The sequence below is a fragment of the Megalops cyprinoides genome, chromosome 16 (genome assembly GCF_013368585.1).
Source record: "Megalops cyprinoides isolate fMegCyp1 chromosome 16, fMegCyp1.pri, whole genome shotgun sequence".
In the NCBI taxonomy this organism is placed as follows: domain Eukaryota; kingdom Metazoa; phylum Chordata; class Actinopteri; order Elopiformes; family Megalopidae; genus Megalops; species Megalops cyprinoides.
The window spans coordinates 14,387,908-14,414,807 of NC_050598.1; the positions used below are offsets into that span (position 1 = coordinate 14,387,908).

A 26,900-nucleotide genomic window follows, 5' to 3' on the forward strand; every position below is an offset into this window, starting at 1 on the left:
TTGTTATATCCTTTTGACAGCAAACTTTGTTCTTTTGAAATTTTGACCTTATTTCCCTGTCTTCATGTTTTTTGCCCGTGACAAACCTATAGCAACGCAATTCCAATTATAACTCAAAGTAGTGAAAGTATCTCATTGTGCCCATTATGACATCAGATGTTCCTGCCATTATAGAGCACTTAATAGTTAAACAACACAGATTTATATTTATTCAAACTTGTATGAATCAAAAGCTCAATGTTATACACAACTGTAATTTTTTTTTAACTGGTATTTTTTTGTAACACAATTTTCTCTCTGTGTTTATTTTTCTGAACTTTAAAATGTATTACTTAAAACAGCCATTCAGATATCAGTAGTTTCTATTCATTTATCTAATATTTCTAGAGAAAGTCATTTTGTCTATAAATCAGTGCTTTAGAGGACATATTGATTTTGATGTCCCAATGTCAAGGGTAAATTTGATTCAAAAAGTTCTAATGTAACCGAACCAAAAATAAAGGCATTTTAAGAACAGCAGGGGAACACAGCATTTTTCTCAAACTTCATCAATCATGCTTAGGACAGTAAATAAATAAATTAATAAACTACAATGAAATCCTGAACAAGCAGAAACATGTGCAAATGATTTATCGGGACATATTTCAACTTGCAGGTCTTCAACTATACCAGTACCTCACCTCTAGAACAGATGGCCTTGATAAAAAAAGGATAACTCAAGATGGATCATTTTTGCATGCTTCAACCTTTTCAAGGGTATTCAGATCAAGAAAGTGATCCGTACTGTCTGAGAAAAAAGGCACACGTCCAAATATGTCCCTACAAGTAAACTCTGGTTGTAGACATACAGGGAGACCATAGTATCCGTCACAGCCCTTGTGTACAGATGAGACATAGGACTCATCGAATATAATTTTAAAACAATGGTGTGTTATATGTGAAGCATCTATTACTTTTTAAGGCCTCATTGCTCTTGTTCTTGGTCTTTCAGAGGTATGTTGTAGCATTACATTTTCTTATAGACATACAAAATATATCATTTTAACCCTTTGCCAAGCAAACATATTTTGGTGATGAGGAATGAGTTGCCATTTTTCATGTATTCATAACAGCGCTCAGCAAAAGTAAAAATACCATCTTATGCCACACCCTAACTTACACTGCATACACTTCATTACTGAGGGATTGTTAATGACTTTAACCAATGTGGGGCACATTGCCTGCTTTCATCTTAGAATATATATAGAGACAGAATTTATTGTCAATAGTAACCACAAACAACAACACAAACAGTATGAATGAAAGATTAGAATAATTAAGATAGGAGGGAGAGAATGGGTAGAATTTTAAAATAGTTATACTCTTGGATGTAAATGATCCAATTGTGTCAACAGCTACACTTTCTATTTTACATAATTTCTGTTGTAACAAAATAAACCAAAAGAAACTTCTCATTTTCTCTGTCATGTGAAATTTCTCCCCTACAGGTTAGAGCTAGAAAAAAAGGCCACTTGTACCCATACCCTTCCCAGGAACCCAGCTTTCAGAGAGAAGAGAAACAAAAAAACATCAGGGTGCACACAGGAAGTGGCCATCCTGCACTTCCTGTTTCCTTTCCTCCCTCCAGACCCTGATGTCTGGCTTGCACGAATTGCCATCTCTGCTGAGGATCACATTGTGCACCCCACCAAGTGTGTGTAAAAACAGCGCTCCCCACCTCATGTTGGCCATCTGGGGGAGCCAACATGAGGAGATGTAATCAGTGGCCTCCACCTCGTGTGAGTTCTGTGGAGTGATGTGTGTGTGTATGTCTGTGTGTGGGGGGGGATCGTGGCGGGGGGAGGGGGGCTAAGTCACTCATCCCTGGTCGGACTCTCCTCCATGGGTGCGACCCCCCCGGTGTCCTGCACGGTAGAGAACGTGACAACAGTCTGCAGCAGAATGAGGACGAGCACGCACAGCTTCAGCCTGCCGCCGGCGCCCACCCGCGACGCGGCCGATGTGGGCCGTGAAGAGCGCCGCTGCCACGGCAACGACCCCGGGAGGTCGGCTGACGCGTTGCAGGCGACCCCGGATCCTGGGTAGCAGCCGCTCCACCTGACGTCACAGCACTCCGCCTCTGTGTCGATTACGTGGTCTTCTAGTAGCCCTGTGGTGGAAACATACACACGAACACCCACCACAGTAACATTGTATTATTATTACCCCTACATTCAGATTATGGAGGATTATCTATACCATGATTAAATACAATACACACATGAACAAACTGCAAATCATCCATAATTCAATATTTAAGTTGATGCACTCAGTCTCTAATGGTAAAATGTGGTTGTTGTACCCATTTGATGCAGACAGACAGCCTGTCAAACAGTTGTCTGCAATACCTTCTCAGTGAACATAAAGACTGCCCTCCTCCATGGTATATCAATGGACAGAATATCTCAAATGATTTTCACTAGGAGAGACTGAAACTATTACTGAATACAGAATAACTTTCAAAAACACACCTTATGAAACTGTAATGTATCTTTCTAAAATGACTTCGAAGCAACACTGAACAAGACACCAATAAAGGGACACGAAATGGATGTTTATAAGAGTATTTTCTCAGCTGTCACACAGAGTTATAGAAATCAGACTGTTTTTCTGGAAATGGTGAGTTTCACAAAAAAGGACTACAAGGATTTCATACTGAAACTGGACAGTCTTTCAGTGATGCTCTTTCTTTTTGTCTCTGTTCTCTCTCTTTCTGTTTCTGAGAAAACCACAGTTTCATCACCTGGTTACAGGCTCAGTTGTGACTCATCTCTACCTTTGATCATCTGTTCAAAATGTCAGAGTCACTCAAAAAGTACCATTTAAAAAGTTGGAAAGCTCTTACAAAAATCTGAGTAACAAAACTTTGTGAGATCTCTGAAAACTGATGCAATGTGTCATGGAAGACTCTGAGCTGAAAGGCTCTGTGTAATTGTTTTTCTTCCCAAGATTAGCAATTAATGTCTTCTCATGAAACTACTCCTGCAGTATGACAATGCATCCGGCCATCCAAGAAAAAATGCAAGCATTCAGGAATATGGGCAATTTAACAATCCACCACAGACGCTCACAAATCCACAATAGCTATTAACCTTTATGGATAAACGGAAATGATCAGTTTGTTATTAAGCAGCTTCAGGAGTTCATAACGAGTTGATCATTTGAATCAGCTGTGTTGGAGCAGGGAGAGATCTAATACATGCAGGACAAGGGGTCCTCCAGGAGAGGTTTGGGAAACGCAGTACTACAGGTAATTTCCTGAACAGGTGAAATTGAATAAACCAGCAGGGTCACTTACCTGTACAGATGAAACTGGATAATCCACCATAAACTAAATCGTCATTGTCGGGTAGCACAAAGGGGCACCTAGTCTGGACCTCCAGACAGTATTGCTTGCAGGGAATTCTGTGATGGCACTGCCTTTGGGTTGCACTGAAATATTCGGAGCATAACCAGGCTTTGTAGACTGCCTGCAAAAAAAGGAGAAGAAAAACAGTCAATTGCTTGTCAAGATAGTGTAACACAGAAAACCCTGACACAGAAGTCCATACAACCATCATATGTGCCCATATATATTCTATGCACCAGTTCCAGCAGGTACTAAATGTGCAAGTTTTCATAGCGCAGCTCTTTTTCCTCTGGTTCTTCAACACATGCTCATCAACAAGACTCAGTCATCACAGCTACAGATAATTTGCATTGCATAATATAAAATTTTGTTTAGATTACATTTTTATAAGATTATACTCCATTTTACGATAGTAGGGTAGTACATTGCAATGATACAGCAACTAAAAGCAATTAAATGGTACTACAAAGCCTCAGAAACTCTTTCTTATTCAAGATGCATTTCCTGTCAGGCATCAGAGGTACATGTCATCTGACCATGGAGGACTGACAGCATCATTCGTCACCTGACATCACTATGTATCACCCTACCACAAAGGTCTGACAATATCGTTTGACAAACGACCAGGGAGGTCTTGTTACCTTCGTGTATCTGACCAGAAGGATTTGATATTATCAGTTGTCACCTGACCATGGCGGTGTAATATAAAATGTCTCCAAACCATGAAGGTCTGACATTATTACATCTGTCCATTGAGGTGTGGCATCACCATGTGTCACCTGAGCACAAAGGTATGACATCATCAAGTACCTTCTCGTCACAAGGTCTTGCTCTCTGAATTACATGTTCCACCAACACAGCAAACCCTGTTAGCCTACGCTTTAAGCAACTCTAAGTGAGCGAGTCTGGTGTCCATTCTGTATGGGTGTCAATTTGTGGTGTAGTGGTTGAGGAGCTAGCCCTCTTACTAAAGGTTAGCAGGCTAAATTCCCCGGTGAGACATTACTGTATTAGTTATCTGACTTGCCTTTCGCCCTGAATTGCTTTTGTAAATATATGGCTAAGTAAGTGGATGACATGTAAACACATAAGTTATGTAAATGGACCCTGGATAATGGAATCTGCTGAGCAAATAAATAATTGAATATAATCCTGTCTGTGACTCCACCGGTCTGCTAAGCAGAAGAAGAATTGAAATCTTGAGGGTAGCTCCCAGTTGAATATGGTAGTTATAGGATTAGTTTGTGTATTTAAGGTTATCAGTGGCTAGAACAAAGAGACCAGTCACAGTTAATGTCATTTCATCTGCAAACAGTCTCTGACAGCAGAGGCCATGTTCACCGAAAATCCCTGGCACAGAGGTACACATGTTACTACTACTACTACTGCTGCATGAAGCCAGAGTAGCATGGGGCACTAATGCAATATGTTTTACCATATTAAAAACCAGAGAGTGCTGAATTTCATACGGCGCCATTCACATAATGTGGAATCCAACCCTCGAGTGAGGAATTTGCTCCTAATATGGGTCATTGGGTTATATGTGAAACCTATTCATACTGAGCCAATACTTGCTGAAAGATTTTAATTAGCAAAATTAATTATGTGTGCAATATCACAACAACAGCAACAGTCGGTCACAGGAAAGTGGACGGATGCGTCGGAGATATCCTGCCCTGGCCTTCCTGGAGGGCCATTCCTGCACTCCGAGCAACTGCTGCCACGGAAACGCTGTGAGCCAGGGCACATCACATCCAAAGTAGGAGCACTTTGTGCCATGTGCCCTGTCAACTGCCTGCCCTCCTGCACATGGGCCTGACCCACTTTGACCTCTGACCTCACCTCTGAAGGCAGTGCTGTCCCTCTCTGTCTGGCTAGGCTGTCAAATGGGAGCATTCACATTATATTTACCTGCATAATCTGGAACTGGACTTGTAACCCAAGGGGTGCATGTACAAGCCCTAGGTGGTGTGCTGCTATTTTCACTTTCAGTAAGGTACCTAACCTGAATTTGTACAGCAGACAACTGTATTACCATTAATGAGTCATGAGATAAGGGAGATGCCATACACAGTTTAAATGCTTATGTAGGTATGATAGAACTGACAATGCTCCAAACAACAAATCTTTCCTGCTTATGTAGATATGATAGGACTGACAATGTTCCAAACAACAAATCTTTCCAATCCTAGTATAGCGCTGCGATACTCAGTCCCATAAACTGTATGACATAATAAGTAAAGCTCACCATTTAAAAACAATCAAAAACAAACTTGTAATACTTTCTTTAAAACCTCACGAAGCACTATATACAATACTTGTCATACTACGAGAGCAGTAAAACACCTGCTAAACCCCTTTGCGCCCCTATCAACAGTACACAGAGATAAAAAGCTAGCTGGCTCTTGCTCACTCTCCACCCCCCGATGGGTGGTGACAGTTTTACTGTTCGTGTGTTTTTAAAAGCAGAAATGGCTGATTTACAAGCCGCATTCCGAGTTAAAGTGAAACGAATGGAGTCAACATGCGAAGGCTCTGCTGTCTGTCCTGTTGTATGAGCCAATGCTTCACCCTTCTCTGGTTCTAGCGATGGAAAAATGCCAGCGATGGTGGCAGTTTGTGAGGCGTCCCGTATCTCTGGTCTTTCTCTGGATGGCTCTACACTTCAGTTAAATGGCATTCGCACATGTGTGCGATTTCTGCACATGCTCGATACTTGTGGTGGACCCTGCGCCCATTTTTTTTATTTTTCATGCACGTGGTCTTCAGCTGCAAGAAGAGTAATTCCCCTGACAGAAGGAGCACTGAATCAGCCCCAGGAAAGGCCCACAAAAATCCAACCACAACCACTTCCATCATTTTGTTATTTATTTTATTGTTGGATTCCCTTATCTAGCTTACATTTCCCTTATTATCCCTGTATATGTTGTGTATTTATACAGAGCAATGGGATTTGCCTGTAGCTGAATGGTATGTAGGGACACATCCTTGTCAGGATGTCTAAAACCCAGAGAAACCACGGCAAAGGCAAACTTTGGATTGGTGTGCCCAGCTGGTCGTCTCAGATGACTGGGTGCTTGTAGTTGGTGCTAATTGAAGCTGGGGTTGTGTGCCTTTGAAGCTGATTTTTGTCCGTAAACTCTGACAAAGTGTGACTTCCCCCTCCTTGTTAGCTTAACAACACCGTAATGCCACCCACTCAATAACCAAGACAGTGGTGCTTTTGTATTGACACCTGTTAATAACATTGCAACAGATCCTAGGTTTCACTCTATCCGTTTTCTTTTCAACAACCAGTAAGGAATTTTATTAACACTGGCAGGCTCATGGGCTCATGAGACGAAGGACATCTTGGCTGATTTGTGTGACAGGACTGCAGAGGAAAATTAGCTGTCAGTTAAATCAGCAAGTCAATGATCAATTAAATCTGGTGCAATGCATCAAATGTTACCATGTTTGTTTTGTTGTATTGTGCATGGTCCCTGAAAGGTAAAAATAAAATTAAGCCAAAAACTGAATAAGGGAGGATGGAGCTCTGCAATATCAGCACACCAAGTCATTCAATCAAACACTCTTAAGAGAGGATAAGCTGTTCTCCATTTTTTCTTCATGAACGCACTCCTATACATTTATAACTTACATTATAAACCACAGATATGCATTATATTATATATTTTACATTGTCCCTGATTGGGATTAAAGAAAAGGATGAGAAAGCATGGGCCATTTAATAGCAGTTTTCATCATTCATAACGGTAAGTCAGTACATTTTAATAAAAATAAATAGGCTCTGTAATGAAGGGTATCTCTTCTTTAACCAGCCCTGGAGGATCTATTGGGGTGAAGCGCTGTCAATAAAGCATTCACAAGTCTATTTACAGGACACACACACACACACACACACACACACACACACACACACATTTGGCATAAATGAGTCAGCTGCTAATGAGTGAACTTTATTTAATTTAGCATTCTTGTAATTTGTGCAAAACATGGTTGTGGACCATTCAGGATCATAATCATAATAAGAGAGAGAAGTTCTCTACCTGCCCTGTTTGTAGTCTGCCAGCTGCCAATGATCTACATATGCTTCCTAAAGTAGCGTATCTCAGGGATATTATGAATACACAGCCTCCACATTCACCACAAGAGCCGGTCCTGCTTTCCATGCTCCTATTTGTCTTTCAGAGACATTGTAATTGGGTTAGACCTCTTAATAACATACCAGACACTAGCCCCAAACATGGGAATTCATCTCTAAGAGACAATCCCTTTCTTTTCAAATTAAAGAGGACAGACAAAAGGTTTTTTTTTTCAAACCAGAATCCTACAGTTTGAAACTAAATCTATTTTGTTTGTGCACACTAATACCAAGGAATAAGCTAATGTTCTCTGTTTGGTATTCTTTATAAGGATAAGTAAAACTGCCCATGTCATCTGATGAAGAAATCATTTGTTTGGTCTTAATATTGTGTTTGACAAATCCAGAAGCATTCGTACTCAACATGGTCTGACCTTTCCTCTATGCCTCTCTTGAATTTCAAACTCACTGGTCTAAACAGGGACTATGACTGTTTACTGTTTAGGGGCGTTTTTAGTGCTTGAACCTCTACTGTGAACTTGATCTAAAATGGTTCCTAAAATTCAGAAGCATGCCCCTGACAATGTTGAAACCAAAAACATTGGTTTCTGGTTGGACATCAAATAAGTCACAAGTGCAATACTGTAATGAATGTATGAATTCCCTGTTACTTTTTTATTTATATGCCATTAAAACTGCAATTCATCATTTACAGCTCAGATTTCTTTATTTATATGCTATTTTAGAAAAAAAATACTAATTAAAACTAAAATAAGTGCTGTAAAGAAATAATTCATGATCATTCCAACTGTGTGCAGTCCACAGGGGTAGCTCTGATATGGATTTGTGCGCAACAACACACAGGATGTCCTTGTAAGTTTGGCTTCATCACCGGCCATGTGATGTTGTTCCTCACTGTCCACTACTTTCTCTTACCATTAGCATCTCTTCCTGGTCTGCAAGGCATTTGCTTGCAGCTGTGGCTGTGACTCAGCATGCCTGGGGGGGCATCAACTACTGCCCCCCTGTGGTAACATTAAATACAACTCTATTTGTTAGAGGCCTCCTTGCTTGCTTGCAGAACGTCTCATGCTGTAAATAACACAATGCCAGCAAGAAAAAAAAAACAACTGCAAATAACAAGGAAAATAGATAAATTAAGTATGAACCTTGGGAAGTTAAACAGTCCTTGTGAAGATTTATATGTAAATCCATCAAAAGCTTGTGTATTCAAATAACCTTTAATGACCCTTACACAGCAGCTACAATGACATCTTGGCCCCAGCGGAATCTTAACTGGAGCAATGAAAAGTCTGGCATCAGTGTGTGTACGTTTCTGGATGTGCTGAGCTATTTATGTATATATTAATAAACAGCAGTATAATCACCATATATCAACACATCTGCAAATGATCACTTATGGCTTTTCCACAATTACAAAAAAGTCATGAATGGTTGTTTCAGCTGTTGATAAATACAACACAGCGCATAAATTCCGTCAGCAACTGCTCCGCTTTTTTAAGCCCTGCTGATAAACTTCCCTCAGTTATGGAGATTGTTTTCAGCTGTCTAGGTCACAGTCATTTCAAGTGGCAACATATTTAATTTGTGCGTGTGCATGCGTGTGCATAAATGAGACCCTGTATAAAATAAATTATTTCAATACCCTAAGTTAAAATAAAAATTTAAATGGCAGGAGAGTCAAGATACGCGCTTAGAATTCATATCAAGGAGTAGCCTACTTCTGAACGCCACATTCCCTAGACAGAAATGCAACCACAGCCTTGTGCAGGCTTTCATTCACGCTACAAGACCGGCTGCATATCTGCAGAGAAATGAAGGGGCTCAAAGGCATTACAGCAGTCACAGACAGACCCTCTCCCTTACATCTCCCTCTTAGTGAGAGTTGGCTGAGTATTCCCCACATACGCAAAGTCTGCGGGGGGGTTGGGAGGCGGGGCGGGATAATTGGCCCCCCCCCCCCCCCCCCAGCGACTGAAATATGTCAAGATCAAGATCAAGATTAACTTTATTGTCCCACACTGTGGGAAATTTGAAAATATTTTACAAGCCTACTGTAACAACAGACAACACTGCTGCTGAGCTTTTTCTAATTGTGTGTGTGTTGGATAAGTTGGATATGACTGAGTATGCATATTTCATAAGTTTTCAATTTAATATGAAATTAGTTCATGTGTACACTAAATGTTTTAAAAGGGTACATGGAAAATGAAAGCCTAACAGTATAATATAAACAAATTGATATTTCACTTTTAACAGACTTTAACTTTATGGTTGCCAGTGCGTTTCAGTTGTGTGCACTCATGTGTGAAAGACCAATACCCTACGTAAGCCTATGTGTTATATGGTACAAAGTGGTCAGAAACTGATTTGATGCACTGTGTTGTTTGGCTTTATGGCAAGCTTGGCACTATCGTTTTCTGTTACTGTATGTATAAGTATAACACGGCACACAATAGTTGGACTGTATATTGACGTCAGTTAAAAAATTCCCCCCCCCACCATAAATGTCAAACTCCACCTATGATTCCCCACAGCTAGATAATGAGCAGTAGGGATTGTTTGAATGTGTGAAATGTAGCCCTTTTAGTTCTCTTTACCATGTTGCCGAATGCTGCACAGGCGTGCATGCTGCTCTTGGTGCATCCAAGATACACACCCCCTCGGGCCTGCCGTCTACAAAAACCGCGAGAGGCCGCAGCTGTTTGGAATCACTGGAACATGGTCTACAGTCCTCCCAAAACATCCCCAGAGAGCCCTCTTGGCTGACAGATAAAGACATTATCGAAACTTTGCTGCCGCGACGTTTCATACATATTTCATTATGTGGGGCATTTATGAGGAGGAGCACTTGATCATCCCGGAAGCCACACAGAACATTGGGAATGACAGAAATGGAGATAATACGTTCTCTTGACAGCAGTGTGGTTCGGTGCTGGGTGAGACAAACCATAGCGAAAGCACATGCATCTGCTATGAATCGGTTTCAAATCCTGACAGAAGCTAAACAAACAAATATTTTCATGATATTAAAAGAGAAATTGTGCCTTTCAATCAATACAATACTAAAATTAAAATCTATAGGGGGATACAACTGAAAGTAGGCTGCTGTCTATAACACTAAAGTACAGGCATGTGAAAGTTAGCAAATTATTGGTTACCACATGCTAAAGATGACAAAACTGCTTAAAAGAGAGAAAATGATATGCTCGATCATTCTGAGCTCATGGGACATGGATGTCACATTCACCAAGATTGGATACGCCCTGAAGTATTAAGCATCCATTTTTCCTGCAAGCTGCTTCCTTGGTTTCTTTGTCCCAGACTTGAAATGATACATGGGACCTCTTAATACACTGAACCCTGTGCTCCATGAGGAGACAAAACATTTTTTACTATCTTACCAAGACACCCAGTGTCCTCTTCAAGCATATTACATTATCATTGGAAAATAAATACTGCTTAAATGCTTTCAATGTATTTTTGTGCATAATGTGTTAACACAGTGAATAATTTGGTCTTGGTTAGAGAAGTATTATTTTAAAATACCCTAATGTATTAAAGTAACACATACATATAACACATTCTCTATAATAATGAGCCTATTGATTTCCAATTTTTCATCTTGCTCTGGGTTTTTTCCTCCAAGGTTTTTCCAATTGTTTTACTTTTGTTTTGTATTTGTTTTTTCCAAATTCCCTCTTAAATGTCACAAAATTCTTCAAAGTAGGAAATTTCATTGTAAATGGTCTAACAGTATAGTATCACTTCTCTTTCTGGACTGATACCGTCCCTTTGCTGAAGATAATTTATAATTTATCTTAATCAGCATGTTGTTACTACAGGTGGTCAGCCACTAGTACTTGTGATGTGTAATGTATTGGTTGTATTTTATAATTTGTGTTTTTACCACACAACGTCGCCTGGTTATGCATTACACGTTCATGTGCAGTATGTGCTTGCCTATTTGCTATTTGCATTCTTTACTGTATGGTGCAAATCTATGGTGCAAGTTTGAAATCAAGGAGTAAGTTCATCAATAGATAATCATATTATTATTATTACTATTATTATTATTATTATTAGTAGTAGTAGTAGTAGTAATAGTAATAATAAGGGTAATAGTAATATAACAAGAAAATAACACCTGATTGAATTCCAGATTTAAATCTGATATTCCAGATCTTACCAGCAGAGGTCGTAACTCTCATGCTTTAACTCAGCATACATTGAAAGTTGAAATATGACTGAGATCTGAGTTACTCAATGCAACTTTGACTGCACAGAGTCCAGACTCTCTGGTCAAGACATTGTCACGCTGTCACTACAGATACCAGAAATTCAAGGATGATGGAGTCTCTGCACTGCAACGCTTATGAAATGATGTCTAGTGGCCCAGTGTGAAAAGACAGGTCTGAAGCTTGGCTGAGCAATAAATCCACCCCCACACTTACAGCTTACAGCTGTGTGAAAATCTCCGTGTTATACTTTCACTCTGCACTTCTGTTAACAAAGGCACAAGACAATGCAACATACCATAGCAACAATACAATAGGAACATTTCATATGACAGATGAAGGGATTTGGTCCTTAAAGTACTGATACTGTTACAGCATTGTAATAACAGTAACACATTGTTTTTGCCTTTGGACATTCTTAGCAATATCTAGTCTGAATTGGACTCACTGCGTTAGGTGTCGATAGCATTTCAGCAGTCTCTAAACTGTACCTGTCTGAGCATGCTACAGTATTTCTTTCCAGAAATGCCTGCATACATAAAATGCTGACCATTGAAAAATCATTGATTTGGTTCTCATTAAGTCAAACACTGTGGGTAATCTGTGGATATATGTCAAAGTGGGACTACGGAACAGAGACAAAGCAGATACCTCATGAATCATGCTGTGATCTATAGTGCCACAGGTAGCAATGTTAGCAACCTGCTAAACTGCTAGAAACTACAGAGGGCTGCAATCAACAACTACCAGGTTCCATTCTAGCGATTCCATTCACCATAGTCAGACAGTGCTGTCATATGTACACCATTACACTATCATATTTGAAACAGTGAATTTCAGCACAAACAAACACAACGCAAAATCAATCAAGCCGCTCAACTTCCCTCTGCCCTCTGTTCAGGATGATTTCTGCTCAGGATGGCTTTTACATTAGCCCAGATTCAACTGTGCTTCGTTGCTGAAATGGGTTTTGTTATGCTTTGCTTGGGATGGTAACTGCCTCTCTTAGTTAACTTTCCACCCCCAGAACCACCAGCTGCATTCTATGGCTGTGCTGCTCCATGGTCTGCAGACAGAGAACTCATTTAACAAATTATACTGAGGGAAGACTGGACGGCCAGACGGAAACAGCTAAGTTGGGAATTTTGCCAGGACTCCAGAGGACACCCAGCTATTTGCAATCACTGTCATGGGTTATTTTATGACCACAGTGAGTCAGGATCTTGGTTTAAAAAGTCCCCAAGACTGCATCTGAACATTTCTTTTCAACTTGGTACAAAGGAGAGACTGCCCCCAATAGTGTCATCAGCCAAAACCACTTCTAGCAGCAACCTGTTTTCCCAGGTGGTCCCCCCATTCAGGTGCTAACCAAGGCCAGCTTAGCCTCAGCTTCTTGGCTGGAGAAGCATATGGGGTGGTATGGCTGCTGGCAATGTGGAACCCCCAGAAAAACAGCAGAAATTTGGAAGCACTACCATGTAACACTGTTCTACAGCTGACACACAGGGGACACGGACTGGAAGCCTCTGACATAGTTGAAACAGATACAGGGTCATTTTAAAAGGCTCAAAGCTGAGGTTGTACATTACAATGAACCTGAATATGACCAGTATAAACTCAGAATAAGTGGGTGCTTAACCCTAAATGAACACTCTGATGTATCTGGGATATAAGGAAAGTGTTTTGGAGGTGCAGGGTGTAGTCTGATGAAAATGAAGGAAATCAGTGTCATATGATTGGCCCAGCACACCGACGTGTTGAGTTTAACCGCAGTTTGGTTGCGAACTTGGATCGCGTGGTTGCCAGCAGCCTGCTCTGACCTGTCCGCCCACGTCCTTTCATGGTCCAACTAGCTGGCATGTCTGGCCCACAAAGATGTCAGCTGTCAGCCTGGCAGGGGAGTTTCAATAGACTGGCAGAGCGAGTGCGCCTTTGGCTGTGAGCACTCGACGGGCCTGGCTAACGAGCTCCATCCCAGGAGCTGCTGGCCGGTCTGAGACGGTCATTTCCAGGACCATTCCCCCCCTCCAGCTACACACGGCCACACAGACTCATTCACTCCGTATTCACTCAGTGGCCTTGCAGGAGTTTGACTTTTATCAATGCAATCATTTCCACTAAAACGGAGCCAGAACTCAACCAGGGTAACTGAAATTTTACACTGTGCTTTCAGAGAGTTAGAGTGTTACTGAAACATTTCAAGTTAAGAACCTTGCTCAAGGATACCTTCTGGTTATGCATCTGTGGTGTACTGCGTATGTTGTGTTCCTTACCAGCTACACCACACCTTGACCACTACCATTGATGCTTTTACTATTCCAGTCAAATATTTATTTGCATCCTGGATGGACATATCATCCATAAGTATTCACATGCTATCTACAGCTAGACATTTTACTGAAGCAATTGAGTTCATGTAAAATTATGTGAAGGGTACAATCTCACTACTCCAACTGGTGTTAAAACATGTAGCCCTGTGGTTACAAGTCTAGTCTGTGCTACACCACTCAGCCCCCCAAGAAAAACACGGAACTTTGCTCTAGGTGTGGAAACACAACCTTCATCCCAAAAAGGGAACGTGAACGGGCCAGTGACTAGAGGCCTTCATACTATACTTCAGTCTTATATGTCAAACAACCATGAAACTGAAAAATAAAAACTTTACTAAAGGAGTACTTTTCAGTAATCTTTATTGATCTAAAAACAGACTGATAAAATCATGTTCAGCTCAGCGGGTTCTTTCAGAGATACAGTATGAAAGGCACAGTGCCCCGAATCCTATCGCTTCCTGTTGAACAAAACTGAAAATTAACGCAACTGTATATTTACCCTCTAGTGGGGTACATGCAAATGTAACAAATGAGCTCTTCGTAACGAGTCTGTCATTTTGACATGAATGGAAATGCTCATGCAAATATGGTGGGTTATATGTATATTGCAAGATCTTAAGCACAACATTAAGTATTAGTAAGTATTAGTAATAATTCTCAAGGCAAGTTAATTTTGGATCAAGAAATAACAAATCATTAACTATTAAACAAAAACTTTTTAAAAACAACATATTTAAATAAATCACTTTCAGAATGACCTAGAATCTGAACTCTGTGGAAAGAGAATCGTAAGGGAAAAGAAATGCTGGTAATAGTTTTCACAAAACAGATGATTTTGCAGATCATTTCATTAGATGAAGGCTCCTCTTTATTTAGCTTGGTGGAAATGTTATGATGTAATGTATTATGCAGAAACTTTTATTTCTCTGAATAGCAAATGCTGAAACAGAGAATATCAGTGCAAAATAAGAAAGGAGTAGGACAGGTTAAACTTGGGTATGCATATCTCCATTTATTAGATCATCAAAGCTCCAGTTTACAGATGGATGTTCTTAATTGTCCTTTTATCATTCAGTGGGGGAATGGAGATACAGGGTGTTCCTGTATGGTTATTGGAGGGGAGGATGTAATTATTTGTGTGTGTATTTGTGCAAGAACCCTCTAATCATGATACAGATACTACAACGTACTACAACGTCCCCATCCACCTCTCTGTGCTTACGACACCTATGGCTTTGTGCTGTTTTTTTCTTCTCAGTCCCCTCCCCTTTTTCTGTGCTTCTACAGGTGGATCTCTTTGCCATGGCTCTTCTCCTGCTTACTTATTGAGCATACACTGAGAATGGCTCTGCCCTCCCCCATGGCGCCATGTTGATATTCAGACTGTAAACAGCACCTCTGACAGGATTTAGAAAGAGCCGCGCCTCTGATGAAGAGGTGAAACTGCGATTCAAAAGCATCATTAAGGGGCAGGAAGCCGTTCCTCTCATCAGGAAGGGTCTTATCATCCCTCGCGCACACACTGCTGGGATCCCCATTCAAATCAAAGAGCAGCGCTTCATCCGGCTCTGTCCTCTCCGTCTCTGTCTGTCTGCCGCCAGAGCTTTCCAAAAGAGTGAAACGCAGTGAGAAAAAAACAGATCCTTTTTAGGCATAATAAAGCAGGTGATGCGTTATCTACACATCGTCATCTGCGGGACCAGGTGGAACACACTCGTAATCTGTTCTCTTGCGCTGGTTTAAACATGTGGGCTCTCTAACAAAACCAGCCGAGAGAGCAGAGCGTTTCTGTTTTGGGAAAGCAGGCGTTATCATTCATTCATCTCCCAGCTGCTCCACCCAACGCTTACCAATGCATGAATCAGGTGCGAATCTGGGCTGTCTTCATGGGCGATGCAAAATGTAGGTCACAGCAGATGGCGAAAAAAAGAACAAGCAGCTGAACAGCTATAGCCTATTCGTTCAAGATCAGTTGAATTACGCATGCATTATGCATGAATGATATACATTTTTTCCACACGAATTATGGTTCCCTTAAAATGCTGATATCCACTACTGTGGGCAAAAATGTTTCTAGGCCGTTGCACTTTTATATTATCAAGGACTACTTATCTGTCTTGTTTGTAGGAGGCTACATGGCTATGGGCAGCAAGTACTGTGAGACAATAAAGAATTTGACATGTAAGTAGCACCCGTCTAGCAATAATTACAATGGCTGCATCTGAATACTCATACTGTCTTGCTATATAGTACGCAAAAAGCAGTACGTCACAATCCGTAGGGTGTCCGAATACTCAGTAGGCATTTAATAGTAATCGAACGGTACCTGGATGACCTACTACATCCGTTGAAATTTTGAAGTGTGCAAATGTACTACACTATGCAATCCCATAAGTCAGCTGGAGCCCGAAGAACTGAAGAAGAAGAATTCCCCGGGAAAAAGAGAAAGAAGATGGCGGTGTGGTCAACTTGGTTAAGCTAACAAATCAATTGGCTTGTTACGAAATGTTATCTTTTCGTTTTACCTCAGGTTGACAGTCAGCTAAGTAAAGCATACTGATTTCTAAAACATGTAAACATCCGGGTCAAAGGACGGGTAAGATGGTGGCGGAGTACATCCGAATTGTGTCCTTACTACTTGCTCGCATACCCATAGAACGTACTACAGTAACGGTCGGGTAGTACGTTCTTAACCAACGTTAGTGCATACTGAGTATTTGGATGCAGCCAATATTGGTGTGGTATACGGGCCAAGGCACTGGGCTTGTAAAAAGAAAGTTACAGTGTTGGAATCCAAGAAGGCCATGGGCATTGTAAACTACAGCAAGGTACTAAACTTGAGTTGTCTCAGGAAATACCAAATGTAAAAAAGGTCATTTTTTTCAGATATGAGCTATGTAGATGTAGATTTTTAATTTCTTTCGCAGAATTTTGTTTTCAGGTCACTGAGATTAATGACTAAAGCTAAGTAATGGAGTCAAAAAGGTTATATTTCCTTAAATATAAGACTAAAAGTCAAGAAGAAAAAGTAATTGCTTTTAAATTAAAGAGAGGTCTTGGATGGAGGTGGAATAGAAGTCTTAGTCTGCTCTTTCAACAAATTGCCTTGTTCGGAAAGATGTCACAGGAACACAGCACACACAGCTTATATACTGTTGATCATGAAAAGAAAAGAAGAGAGAAGAAAGGAAATGAAAAATGCAGCCAGATGTTAAACGGGGACATATTCAAGGGTAACCCTCATTCTAGGTCATGCAATTCCCCTGAATTTAAATGGAAACAGTGTTGTGGTGGTCAAAAAGGAGACAAGTCACTTTTTGGCCAGTGAACATGCAAGATTGAATCTTGCGCCAGCCACACTCAGAGGAGGGCAAAACCTATCCTCACAGCAGGTGAAGCTGGGGCATGGTACTGAGAACAGAACTGTTTTTCTGTGTAAGGAAGAAAGACCCAGGTCAAGAGACAGTAAGCCCCTGACCCTTATACTCTACAAAAGCATCTGAGTCCAAGGCCATCAAACTACTTCCCCTCCCCATGACATCATTTCACATTCAAGTGCCCAGACAGTATGGGTTATTTCTTTCCCTCTTTTTGGCACAGGGGTTGAGTTCTGGTCAATAAGTCTCATAGGTTCTTGGCTATGTTAAACCTACTGACTTAAACCTACTAACCTTCAGTTTTTCCACCATATCTCCACTGTTTAGACACACAATACACACGTCTCTGTCTTCTGGTCAGAGTCAGCCCAACAACAGAGTGGGGCTGACTCTTTGTATGAGTATCAGCCACTCACAAGTTGCATTGTTATGCAAGTATCAAAGCAAGGAGAAATTGCTTTAAGTTGTTACTCAAAGTGAGGGACAAAATGCATTGTGGGTAGACAGAATATGGGCCTCTCTCTCTGCCTCCTTCAGTCTCTGTGTCTCTCAAGGCACTGCTTGGCACTTTTCCATCTCTAATTACAACTCCTGATTACTTGCAATTCCCAAATAACACTTTAATACAAGAGATCACCATGTTCATTAGTTAAAGGTGAAACTTTCCTGTTATATGGTTGTTGCTGAATTGGGGAAATATGGCATGTGATATTCTCCATAACATACTAAGATCAACACCTCATACAAACAAGAAAATGCAGTTTCTGCACACGATAAATTACATGGTAGAAAAATATTTTACATCAAAACAACACCATCACCATAAAGAGTTTTGACCTTTCAAGTAATTCGCTTGATCAAGCATAACATTAAAAAAGAAAATACACAATTTCTACACAATATTTCACATGCACAATATTTTTCATCCTCTACACCCACAAATATAAGGATGAAGCATCCTAGCAGTTACATTAAAATATAGTTTCTTAATTCTCTTGATTCTCTATTGCTGTATATATGAGCCAGCAGTACATCCTTGGTTTGGTTTCCATTAATACTGGCAGCCTGTCTTTTGTCAAGGCATTTTGTTAGACTCTGGGTTTTGCAATACCTTTATATCCACATGAATGTAGTCTTTAAAATGCTGCCTTTTTTCTGGAGCTTGTGCTCCAGTGTGACCTAATCAATTAAGCCCAAATTACATTGGGTTCCATTTCAAACCCATCAAAAGTACTTTTTGAAATCTAATCCGATGTATGTTGTGTGAACAATATTGAATAGAGTGAACGATTAGGAATTTCATTTCTGTGGGCAGACGACACTACAGGGCAGTTAAAGAGTCCTATTTAAAAAAGCTGACACTGCAGGAGTTCTTCAGCTGAAAAACACTGAGAAAGAGCCACCAGCTTCTTAAAATGATTAAAGGCATAGTAAAAGACTTTGACAGCAGTATTTCTTCTCTATTAATCATGAAAAGAAAAGTAATTCTGTACATTTGTGAGGAATTTTGTGTGTGAAATTGAGAGCTTAGAATTATAGAGTACTATCCGCAACATGATTTTGAGATTTTGAGAACTTTCAAGCCCCATACCCTAGTATTGATTTGTGTTACATATACAGTAACATTTGTTGGTTTTAAAATGCTTTAAAAAGTCATTTGAGGTGTTTATCAAATAGTATGGCATAGGATATTATTTTGTTAATGATTCATTATAAAAAGTCACTACCAAACACGAAAAAACTAAAAACAATTTAAAAGACTTCTTGTCACTTGCTTGTCATGCTCTGAGCCTCCCTAAACAGCCAGACTCCTACAATAAGTACACTTGCAGCTACCCTACTTCAGTAAATATACTGGGTTTGATTTTTTTTCCACAAAAAAGATGACCTTTCCTACCCAGGAAGTCGAACGTCATACACTGAAAATGGAGAGCACTGAATGTGGAGAGTACCTGGAATGAGACAAAGGGCTTATTCTGAAGCTGACATTGCTGCAAAATGTGTCCATAGATCTGTAAGATCTGCTCTCTAGTGCAAATTAAACAGGGACACAGAGCAAGGATACGTTTTCAGCTCATTACTGGAGGATTACACTGAATAATGACCCACGGATTGGTCATAGCTCTCCAGGTGGTCCTTTATACCAGGAAACACTTTTAATTCCTGAGTCCCAGTTGTTTTAAGATCCCCAAGCCCAGGCCATGGGTAATAAACATTTGCTGAGTTAGAGATACAGTGACACAGGAGGAGGACGTAGGTGCACTACATGCTCACTGGGGAAATGGTTGGCACAGAAACTCATGCTTTACGATGGGGATAAACACACCCAACAGCCAGTGGAGGTGCACCGATGGCAGAGCTGGTCAGGGACCGCCACCAATCTCTCACTGATGGCTGAAGCCGATTCTACATGTTGAATCAGGAACGACGGCCATCAACAGCAGGCAACTACAGCCTGCATGTTACTCTCACTGCAATGACTATAGGAGAGTCAACGGGGAAGACTAGAAGAATGTGAGGGGGATCTGTCAGTCCACCCATCAGGAGGAGGTGGGATTTTTTTTACTCTTGCTAGTGCCTAATGTCCTTCAAAAAGATGTGGTCTGTAGCCTGCCTGATGACCATGATCATCAAAGGATTGACTGATTACTGTTCTTGTTGGGCAGGGGTTTATTGGCAAAGCATGACAGAATGTCTCAAGTAGCACTGTCAGCAATTGAGAGGTGTACCCTCACTAAAGCAGTGCAACCAAAACCTTGGGTGTTCCTGGGACGTTTGCTATCCACATGGTGTCGGGAAGTCTTAGTGATAGACTTCACCATCCGGGAACCTTCCAGTAATGGAACTATAAAATGTGTTGGTTTTAAAAGCTGCTTTTTCAAAGTTTACCCAGGTTTACCATATACATTACGTTATTGTCATTTAGCAGACGATCTCATTCAGAGCAACTTACATCAGTTACAATATTATCCATTTATACAACTGGATATTTACTGAGGCAATTATAGGTTAAGTACCTTGCCCAAAGGTACATCAACAGTACCCAGCCAGGAGTTGAACCAGCAATCTTTCGGTTGCAAGCCCTGCACCTTACTACTATGCTATACTGCCACCCTATACACAATCAGAAGGGCAACACCACAGCATGACTGTTGATGCTACAGCAGTTTCATTTACTTGGGATGCACAGCAGAATACATTGAGACTAAGGCAGGAATTTGAAAGAGTCATCAACTCTGTCAGCTGTATGTAGTTCAGCAGAAGCACTGCTGATCTGACCATCTCCTTCAACTACTTTTTGTCTATAACACCACTGAACATCAGACAGTTGGCCATTCCCATGTATTTCTTTATGTTTAAGTAGGGTGAGTTTCTTAACTTAGGAAAACCCTCTGAGGTTCTGTAGCTGCCATCTCCATGTTCATAGTATGTAATTTCTGTTCTAGTTTGCTGGCTGGAGTAGGGGTCACTCCACATTTGATCCAGCTTCATAGAAGCAGACACCAGCACCCCTTTCACCTGTATTGTGGGAGTACACAAAGTGGGCTTGGTGATAATGTATGCTCTACATACCTCTCAGCATAAATACTGTCATAACCTGCCCTCTTTTCCCTTCTCACACAGGGTGTTTGGCCATGTAGTAATTGAGCCTGGTATAGGAGGTTCTCTTTCCTCTTAGGTGGGTGCCCCTCCCAGCTGATATTGAGGAGAGCCAGCCTGCGCTACTTCAAAATTTGAATGCAGCCACTGTCTCTCAGTTTCCAATTGCCTGAAACTGATTAATAAAAGTTCTTGCTTGGAAAAGTAATCCTTCAACACTTCTTCCCTAGTAATGTTGAATTTATGTGTTCGATCACACAAGTACTACAAAAAAGAATCATTTGTGACTGGTTGGACTCAAATATCCTGGCCCACCATTAATTCAACTCACATAAAAAAGGGATTTAGTGTGTGCTGATGGCTACAGAATGCAAATAACTGATGTAAACTTTCTGGAGGTCAAACTCATTTTCTCTCCCAGAACTAAGAATGAAAGCGAGACAGGCTCAACACCAAAACAGGGGGACAAGTAAGAGACCTTCACCATTTGGGACTACCTCAATTTTCCATCCCCAGATGCAGAATTTCTCATATCTGCCTGACTGAATTTATAACCATATGCAGACCTTTTCATAAGGTCCTTTTCCCTTGGTTTTGTAATCAAAAGAGCATGACCTGAGTTCACCATGTCCTCAAGGCAGGGGCACCGGTTGGAATTTTGGGCTCCCTGAAAGGTTAATGCATTGGACCCCTATATATATGCAACAAAAATATATGGTAGAATCTTTGAGGGCCCCTGTCTGCTTGGGGCCCTTGGAATTGTCCCAACCCCCCCCTTACAGCACCCCTGCCTCAAGGTCAGAAACAAGAGCAATACACACCATTGTTTCAGCTCAGCACTAGTGAAAATAGAATAAACCCATTAAAATATCGTTATGTGATGCTAATGTCTATAGAGTTGCTACAGGGTGAGAAGGACAGCTGTGCCTACATGGTTAATTAAGGGATTTGTGTGGAGCAGGACACTGGAAATTGGATGTATATTTGAGAGGACGCTGGGATGGGATGAGAAATGGAAAGGGAAATTGAAAAAGGGCAGTGGTCTTTGACAATCAAATGTCTTGACTAACAGCAGAAACGACCCTGCAGACTGCAGACAGCTTGCTCCGGTTGGAGGTTCTAACTGCTAATGCTGCAGTGCTCATTTAGAGAGAGGAATGTCATTTATGGCATTTATTAACAAATGCTACATAAAGGAGGTAGCTCCAGTGAACAGTCAGGATTAAAATATCTGTTTGGAACATAGGGAGACTGGCCAGCACTTCTCACCAAAAAAGGAGGGATGGAGCAAAATTTACAAACCATTTCTTCTGAGAAGTGACTCAAACAATAGCCTCCCACCTGTTTTCAAAAGCCTTTAATTAGGCAGGTGTGGCTGATTACCCAATGGTCACTCAGCTCAACTACAATTACTTAGACAATAACAATTAAATAGACAACCAACAATTTAGCAATTAACTGATTTGAATGCAACTGGTTAGAAGTGAGCTCATTTATTAAAAAAGTAGCAACTGGAGAGACAAGGATCCTTATACAAACACATTTAAACAATTAAAACAAACAATCAGTTTTAGGGGACAGGTGAAGGCTCTCCTTCACAAGGAAGGAGTTATATTGGTTACTTACATTGGTTAATTTTGCTATCTTGCAAGTTACACTGAGTGTCTTTTAGCTCATGCATAACTTGATTGACAGCTTGTTTCATCACTGCTGTGACTTACACTTCACATAATTGCTAGTGATTTATTATTTTAAGTATGTATAGTGACATTATTTTAAGGATGCCTATGCATTATTAAGATGCCTATGTTTGTTCCCTCTCTGCTGTTGAAGTCACTTTGAATCTTCAAGCGGAGTTAAAATGATGATCAAAAACAATTTAATACATAATAATGTGCACTTTTATTTTCACAGAGTAGTGAAATTCATTAAGAATGCCATTATTACTGTAATGAGCATTATTTAATTAAATAAAGCGATATTAGCTGGTGGCCCACTTGAAGGATCTTTCTGGCCCTCCAGTGTTCCACAGACTACGCTTTGAGAACTATAGATCTAGATTCAGAGAGGAGACTGGCCACATCACTTACAAAAGAAAATTGATTTTTCTCCATCTCTCATTCAAGTACTAACCAAACCCCAGCCCTGCATACTTTCAGTTATTTAGTGAGTGAATGCTACAAGTGAATGCTACATGACTGCCATTTATCACCATCTGAAGGAATTATAAAGCTTTCAACAGTTCAATTCTGAGAACATTTTCACATAAGGGATTCAGAAAAAAATCCATTAATTCTACAATAACAATAGAAAAAAGTAAAAGCAGATGTCCATCACATATTTTACCGTTAAAAGCTTTCAGAAGAACCCCTTTCCAAGTCAAATCAAAGTTGGAGGAGGTAATTTATGCATCTTCATCCTTTTTTAAATGTGCTTTAGTTAGGTGTTGTGTTTTTTTTTTGGTCTCCTCTTTAGCGCCTGTGGCTTGACTGAAGTGCTTTGCTGTGCAGGATCCCTCTCTTAGGACCTAATTAGGACCGCGTCCGTCAGATGTTGCTGTGCACTATTAATCTCTTTCCACCTGCCCCTCTGGAGACCATACATTTCCGTTCCTAATTCCCCCTGTTTAGACACGTTGTCCAGAAGAACTCCTCATTGTGCACTCAAAGCACACAGCTCCCTCACATGGTTAGCAGAACTGGGCTTGTGATCAGAAGGTTGTGGATTTGAATCCCTGGTGGGGCCTGGCTTTTTTTTTCCAAAGCAAGTTATTTAATGTGCTTCTGTAAAATATCCAGCTGAATAAAGAGACGACATGTGCAGAAATGCCCTCCATAATGGCATATGCTTAGCAAATAAAACAAATGGCCACATGACTGTGTCACTTGCTCGCTGAAGTGTGCCCTCCAGAAGAACTCGCACTAGCATCATTTTTAGCTGGCGCTGACACAAGAACAGCGTGTTCACCAGCTGCGAGGAGGGGATCTAACCAGCACACTTCGTACGGAGCGGTAGAGGACAAACCCCGTTCCCTCCCTCCCTTTCACACTCATCGCTCAAACTGGCAGGCGGTTTGTCTCAGCTAGCGCTCAAAATCTCCATGGAGTAAACTTAAGCCCTCTACACATCAACCCCAAAAACCCCTGACAAACTAGACCTGGTTTTGGGGGACAAATCATGATTCCTTGCAGTACAAGGCATACCCGTGCACACACGGCCCTTTCTTGAGGTGTTTAAATCGTCCTGAACACACACCACTGCTCTCTGATGGGGTCAGCAATTGTCTGTTCGTCATCAGCTGAGGAAAATTCTATGTATAGAATCGAAGAAGATGGCTCAGGACCAACTTTCAAGGTAGGCTAGGCAGATTTTATGGTCCAACTGTCTGGCCATTTACAGTCAACCAAGTGTACGCTGTCCTTCAGAGATTTCAAGCCTCAGCACCAGGAGGGACACGACACTAACAACTTCAAAACAGCACATAAATGACAGAAACACACATATGGCAAAGCCGCTGCTTGTTTAATGGAATCCATTTCTTCGTATCAGCAGTAGTGAGAAAATGAGAAAATACATCCTCAGAAAAGCGTTTTGGTGGACATAATAAACATCAGGCACCCGAATGAAACCATCTGGGGGTCACAGAAAGAATTGGTAATTTTCCCATTTCTGCTTTGCCCCTTATGTTCTTCACTGTGAGTGCTATCATAGACTCTTCCAGGTATACATTGCTGCTACCTAGAAGCGGTGAGCCTATCATTATTAAATGATCCTTTTTGTTTTCTACAGTTTGCTCCTTGGTATTTCACTCAATGACATACATTACATTGAAAACTAAAGGAGAATGATGTCCTGAAGATGAAGAGACCACACAGCACAAAAACATTATACTCATTACTGTTAGTGTAAAAATAGCCATCAATATGGCATCAGTAATGAATAAAAAATTACATTACATTACATTATGTCATTTAGCAGACGCTCTTACCCAGGGCGACTTCCAAATAAGTGCATCACTATGCTAAGAGAAGTTATTGCTAAGTGTTACAAGAGGTCAGGTAGAAATTAGACCAACATAAAAAACATTGTTTACAGAGCAAAGCTCCTCAGTTGGACCATCTTGCTCTCTAACAGGGAGGGACGGCGGGTGGTGCAGAGCGATTCATCTTGTGAAGGCACTGCATCCTGTAAAGAGGGGACTGAGGCCAGAGCCATAAAGCTGATGAAGTGAGACCTGCTGACGTTCTGTTTGCTGCCTCCCAAGAGCCCGGGCTCTAACCTCATTACCCTGCAGGTGCAGGCCTTCCTGCTTGCTGTCATTTACCATTAGACTGTCGTTCCCAGAACACGTGCTCCATGCCTCCCCATGTGAGAGCGCTCCCTGCTATACACACCAATGAACACTGACATTCCATGTTTATGGAAGCATATAAAATAATAATTACCAAAGTAGCACTGTGTACAATCACTGTGTGAGTGTCAGTAGAAATTATTGACTTCAGGGGGATAACTATAACATGGCTTCTTGGGGTTATATAAAAAGAAATTTTGATTTGAATTACAAAACTGTCCACACTCACAATCTGTTAAGGAGGCACCTAGGAAGGGCATTACAAAAGGGATGTGTGAGACTGGGATCTGCCTCTCATGTAAATTTAAAACCATTAAGAAATATGATTAGCATACTTCATCCCAATATACTTTGCTTATGGGAGAGAATTTCTGGTGACTTCCTTTAGGGCATAAGGACAGTTCCACCTTGGGTCACATAAGGGGATGTTATGTTATGTCTCCTCTCTTTCTTACTTTTATCTGGATGTATCTTTGATATGCTGTATCATACCAAATGACCTCTCCTTTTGAATGACACATCAAAAGAGTCTCCTCTCACTACAAAAGCAACAACGACTGCAACGACCTAATATAGAGAACATAGACCAACCCCGGATACACCACAGATCAGCCAAATCCTCAGGATACGCTAAATAACTTTGATGAAGAATACAAATGTGAGAATAAAGGAAAAAGAAATGGGAGACCCTTAATACCCAGGTAGCCAGAGAATATCACAATGGGACTCAGCAGAGAAAAGGATTTTCTGCAGATTCTCATAGAAATAATGCACCTACCATTTAATTTTTTAAATGAATAAACACAAACACAGAAACAGAGACTAAAAATAAGGACACAGAGACTGAAAATTTTAGGCTATTTCACAGGGGTAACACAAGTAAACCTGGTTAGCTCTCAGGCCAAAAAAAGGAAAAAAAGAAAGTTAATAAGGAACCAGAATTACTCCCCTGGCAACATGTCCATACTAATCACATTTAAGCATGCCATTCTTACTGCTCTGAATGATTTTACAGAAGGTCTGTGGATGTATGAAAGTTTTCAGATGTCAGTTTATATTTTCCTATTTCCTATTATATGAAAGTTTTCAGATGTCAGTTTCAGATGTCAGTTTATATTTTCCTATTTCCTTGTGGTAATTTCTGTTATGTTGCTTGACAGTGTTGCATGAGTCCAACTAGGACAGCAGTAGATCAGCTTACAGACTCACCCCATAATTGTTTGGACAAGGCAGGTATGTGGTAATCACAGCAATCTTAAATTAATTTCCATGGGTGAAATTCAGTGCAGGAGAAAAGTAAACCTGGAAATCCCAAACTGAATTATGATACCCTGTTTGGAGTATGAGGTATGACTCTAGAAGCAACTGATAGAGCACTATTAGCATCCCTCATGAAGTGTCCTTTGAGGCAGCGACCTTTAAGTTAAAATTGAATGAATATGAGAGCTGTATTCCCTTGCAACACTATTTGTAAATCCATCATGTGTTATTTTATTAAATGGGTTACTGCT

General features: G+C 40.7%; 1 protein-coding gene across 1 annotated transcript in view; it reads right to left on the reverse strand.

Moving 5' to 3' along the window:
• Positions 1-1,804: 1,804 nt before the first annotated feature.
• Positions 1,805-26,900, reverse strand: part of LOC118791509 (transmembrane protein FAM155B-like) — a 60,528-nt gene continuing 35,432 nt past the window's right edge. Inside the window, exons 2-3 of the mRNA XM_036548891.1 lie at positions 3,338-3,509; positions 1,805-2,149 (exon numbers count right to left, since the gene is read on the reverse strand). Coding sequence (XP_036404784.1) covers positions 1,854-2,149; positions 3,338-3,509 — 468 coding nt within the window. The 3' untranslated portion in view covers positions 1,805-1,853. The remainder of the gene's footprint in view (positions 2,150-3,337; positions 3,510-26,900) is intronic.